The sequence below is a fragment of the Photinus pyralis genome, unplaced genomic scaffold, assembly GCF_008802855.1.
Source record: "Photinus pyralis isolate 1611_PpyrPB1 unplaced genomic scaffold, Ppyr1.3 Ppyr1.4_unclustered_Scaffold5295, whole genome shotgun sequence".
NCBI classification, from domain to species: Eukaryota; Metazoa; Arthropoda; class Insecta; order Coleoptera; family Lampyridae; genus Photinus; species Photinus pyralis.
In genome coordinates this window covers 58,651-63,384 of record NW_022171748.1, presented here as the reverse complement: position 1 = coordinate 63,384, position 4,734 = coordinate 58,651, and the positions used below count along the sequence as shown (strand labels likewise).

At 35.7% G+C, this 4,734-nt stretch overlaps 1 protein-coding gene across 1 annotated transcript; it reads left to right on the top strand.

Annotated features, from left to right (window-relative positions):
- The first annotated feature begins 1,029 nt into the window (after positions 1-1,029).
- On the top strand, positions 1,030-2,403 carry LOC116182443 (venom acid phosphatase Acph-1-like). Its single transcript, XM_031502979.1, is given in 7 exon segments — positions 1,030-1,084; positions 1,143-1,276; positions 1,323-1,556; positions 1,613-1,798; positions 1,843-1,963; positions 2,010-2,221; positions 2,272-2,403. Coding segments are annotated over 7 exon segments (1,074 nt in total).
- Positions 2,404-4,734: the final 2,331 nt, after the last annotated feature.

Here is a 4,734-nt window from a genome sequence, read left to right as displayed (position 1 = left end):
AATTGTCACTATAATTCGTTCCCATTGGCTCAACAATTTGAAATCTCGACATTTCACTGGTCGAAATGTGACAAATGTTAGATGAATTGAATAGTCAAGGTAATTTGTAAATAACGGTCGCCATGTTAAAAAATAATCGCAACCGAAATATTTACCGGTAATTTATTATTGAAGAGCATAAAGACGTTACTACAACCTTATGTACAATTGAGGATGCTGCAAATTAACTGATCACCTATTTGGTTCAAATAAAATCGAGAAAAAGTTATGAAAAGGGGTATGACGCATGAGATTTGTAATTGGCCAAAACCAAGATTTACCAAGCATAGACCACTCCTACTAAGCACCAATGTTAAACTAGTAATAGATCAGTGCTTCTGGGCAACAGTGAATCGAAAGTAAGTGTTGATTCTGATTTCCAGTATAATGTTGACAGTGTTAATGCTCCGAATACCTCTCCCGATAGACCTTTAAACATTTCCCCTCGTGTTTCTCCGTCCCGACCTAAAAGACATATGTTAAACTACCTGCGTATCTGAAGGACTATGTCCCTGATTAATACTTTAAACTTGAAAGGGGAGATGTTCTGTTAGTTACTTATAGTCAGCCTAAATACGAGTAGTATTGGATTCGGTAACGTTGGTTACAGTTATTAGATTACGTCAAACAATAAAACTAAACTTTTCTTTGTATTAACTTTCAGCAAATGCAACATTTTATTTCACGAACATACAAAATAGGCGTAACTGTATTATATTTTAATCCCAAGGAATTAATTGGGAATTTAATCTCTTAGGAGCAAAGGAAGAACTTCTGTCCCCAAAAATGGAGATTAAGATTGATCCCGTTAGAGCAAAAACATATTTTTGTTGATTTAGACCTAGTGAAATTGATTTCAGAATTAATTAATGAGAAAAACAAGCGGCAGGCAAGCAAAAGCGGAAAGAGAAATCCGGTTGTTTCTAGTATAAAAACAGATTTAAACAATAATGATACAAAAGTTTCTGCCGGCCACAATAAGAAAGAAAAATGCGGATTTTTGGACTGCTATTACTACTAGTGACTCAAAGGATCGGTGCTGATGGTATACACATAGAAGATGATACTTTACAGATGGTCTTTGTTGTAAGAAACAAATTTAGACAGTTTAGAAGTTTCCCTGTTATTTTAGCTTCACCGACACGGGGATCGGACCAATGATAGACTGGCGACCTATCCAAAGGATCCATACAAACACTTAGACTACTGGCCATACGGATGGGGTCAACTAACAAATGTAAGTCAAACCCTTATGGTGCACTACAAAATTTATGAATCTTCAGGAAGGAAAAATGAGAGAGTATAACCTTGGAAAAACCCTATACGAACGTTACGGTAAATTCGTAGGGATGTACACACCCGAAGTTGTTGAAGCGTTATCCACAAACTATAACAGAACAAAGATGTCATTGGAACTAGTCTTGGCTAGTCTTTTTCCACCCAATGGTCCACTAGATTGGAATAAGGAATTGCATTGGCAACCTATTCCTTACAATTACTTGAACGATACTGACCTGGTAAGTCCTAGACGTAGCCTTCCTTATCGAAGGTAATTGTGTTTTGTGCAATATAGCGTATGGGATTTCCCACAAAATGTGCCGAAAGATCCAAACTAATAGCCGAATATGAAAAGTCATTACAAGGTCAACGATACTTGCTCCCATACAAAAAATGGTTTAATTACCTTAACAAAAATACCGGTTTACATATAAAAGGATTCACCGATTTATACATACTGTATTTTGGGCTCGTAGTTGAGGTAAGGGTGTGTGACAGTTCGTTGTTGACTAAAGTCTATTTTAGGAGGAGTGTGGTTTGAAGTTTCCAGATTGGGTCAAACCCGTGTATCCAAAGCTACTGAGAGATGCGGCAATCGACATGTATTCGGTATGGACTAGCACTCCTAAGATATCTAAATTGCAAGGTAAAGATGCTGTGCTAAATGCCGAGTTCATTACGAAGTAGCACAGGGTTCAATTTGAAGACAATTCTTGATGCGGCCAGGCAAAAAATTAATGGCACGTTGCAACCACCGAAACGCAAAATTATGATATTTTCTGGGCATGAGATGAATGTGGCTCTTATGTTAAAGATTTTAAATGCCTTCAACCGACATATTCCACCATACGGCGCCTGCATTATGTTTGAGCTTCACAACATCGATGGTCACTATGGCTTTAAAGTAAGAGAAAGCGTTCCATTGCAATTAATATGATAGCGCGGATATTTCAGATATATTACGAAACGCACAACGGGGAACCACCAGCAACTATCATAGTACCTGGATGTAACCATTTCTGTCCAATTGATAAGTTTGTAGACCTTTTAAGGGACCACATTCCTGAGAGTTACGACATATGTTAACAATGATCTTCATTTAGAGGACTATGGATATCCTTTGATCTTTAAATGTGTGCAAGAGGACTCTTTTTTGCTAGCAAATTTGTAGTAGTCTTTCTCCTTACATAGCATTTGTTTACACTGTAGAATAGATGTAACGATAATTTTGCAAACCTAAGAAGTATTAAACCAACCGCCCTCGCGCTCTCTTACAGGATCTTACGAGGCATGATACAGTGGATCTGTGGTTGTACTTTCGCGTCAATCCTAGGATTTAAATTCTACATATTACGATAATCACTGTTACATCATACAGTGTGAGTTACGACCCCAGTACCAGCTGCACCCTGTTGACATAATCACTTCACATGTTGTTGAAAAATCCAAATGTTTGGTACTGGAGGATTCAAGATTAAAGGTCAGCTTCACTAGGAGTTTCAGAAACCACGATTTACACGCATTCCTTGGGGTTAGGGCACGATGGGTTCCGTGCATACTTTCGCCAGTCGAAATGCGGGTCCGCGTCCTGTGAACAATCCTTGGCGCGCTGTGAAGATCAACCAGATTTACTTAGATGATGAAAATGAATTTTCGTTATCATTAATACTTTATTTTATAAAATATCGTTACCAACTTTCATAGGGGAGCCATTTTAAAGATTTAGGTCATCTAATAGAGAAAAAAATCCTAATTTCGAACATGTTTATGTTTACATTTCTATAAAAAATATTAAAAAAATTCAAAATTTAAAGAACGTTTCGAATAACATTTTAGTTATTGTTAATAATATATAGCAATATGCATGAACAATCGAATTTCTTTAATAAATCCCGAATTTAACTATAATAAATGTTCAAATTAACTATGAGCCAAAATGTTTTTTTTTTATTCTTTATTTTTTTACATTCTTTTTTATGAACAGTTTTACATTTTCGAAATCAGGATTTTTTGTCTATTAGCTGACCTAAATCTTTAAAATGACCCCCATATGAAAAACAAAAGTTGGTATCGATGTAAAATAAAGTATTAATGAGAACGAAAATTCATTTGTATCATCTAAAAGAACACAAAAAGTTCCCTGTTTGGTTTTTAAATACCTCCCCAAATATGAATGTTAAATCCAAAAATCAAAAACGTCAATTATTTTATTTTTCGCCACATTTAGGAAACTATAGAGGAAGTACATTTTGTTTTTTGATTTTATTTACGTATAACTTGAAGATCATTTTTATCCATCTCCATATACGCTAATAAGCGAGAACTCTGTACTTAACAAAAAATTTGATACAACCTGTATATGTTACGGCCAAAGTGATTAATGCGGCGATTATTTATAATAATCGGTCAATGTGAGTAATTCAAGGAAGGAACATTTTTTGAGCAGCCCTCGGAATGATTTTTCTTTAAATTCAATATTTTCTTAGCATAAATGGCAGTATGTTTCCCTTTGCCTAAAGTTTTAAAAGGAAATGCACCCAAATTTATCATATTTACCGGCGATTATGAATAAGCGCTGCATTAATTACTTTCACAGTAACATATACACTTGTTTTGAACTGCATATGAATTATACTTATTATTTCTTAAATGGGGCACCCTGTGTATTTTTACAGTATTCAGTAGCCCTTTATTTTCCAATTCCAAATATATAATATTGTATACCATTAGTTTCATTGTTTAATGACTGCACTATACGAGCAATGTAAACATTTAAATTTAAAGTGGTGCACAAATCGATGGAAAACTAATAAAATAAGCGCTTTAACAGCAAAAGCATGCGGCCCAGTCCGCAAGTGACGTCACAACACGGCGAAAATGTACACTGTAATCTGACAATCCTATATTATCTAGCGTCCTTGAATCAGAACATACCACAGTTTAAAAATAACATTACTAACTGTTTTTAAGGATCTTCAAGGCCTTTAGGAACTGGTTTGAACTTCCAAGAACTTTTTAGCAGCTCCTACAGTGTTCTACAGAACTATAAAGCTTTCCAGGGGCTTGTAAATACAGTATCCACCAAAATAAATACTGAAAGTGATTTACAGAATTTAAATGCTCAACGTGTGCACCATTGTGACACAAACTGGCTTCATAACGATCTTGCAAAACATGACTGCTGTAGTTGAAGACTTGCAAAACATGACTGCTGTAGTTGAAGACAATATAGGTTATTATATTTTCTACGTAGTTCTCACAGCTGTTTATTTTGGCGGATACTGTACTTGCGCTTTTATTAGCTTTTCCAGTCTTCTACCGTCTGTATTCTGGGTGGATAGGGTCGACGCGTGCTTAGGCCTCAAATTCGGGCACTTTGTACTACCTCCCTGACTAGAGTCGTTCAACCCCTCAACG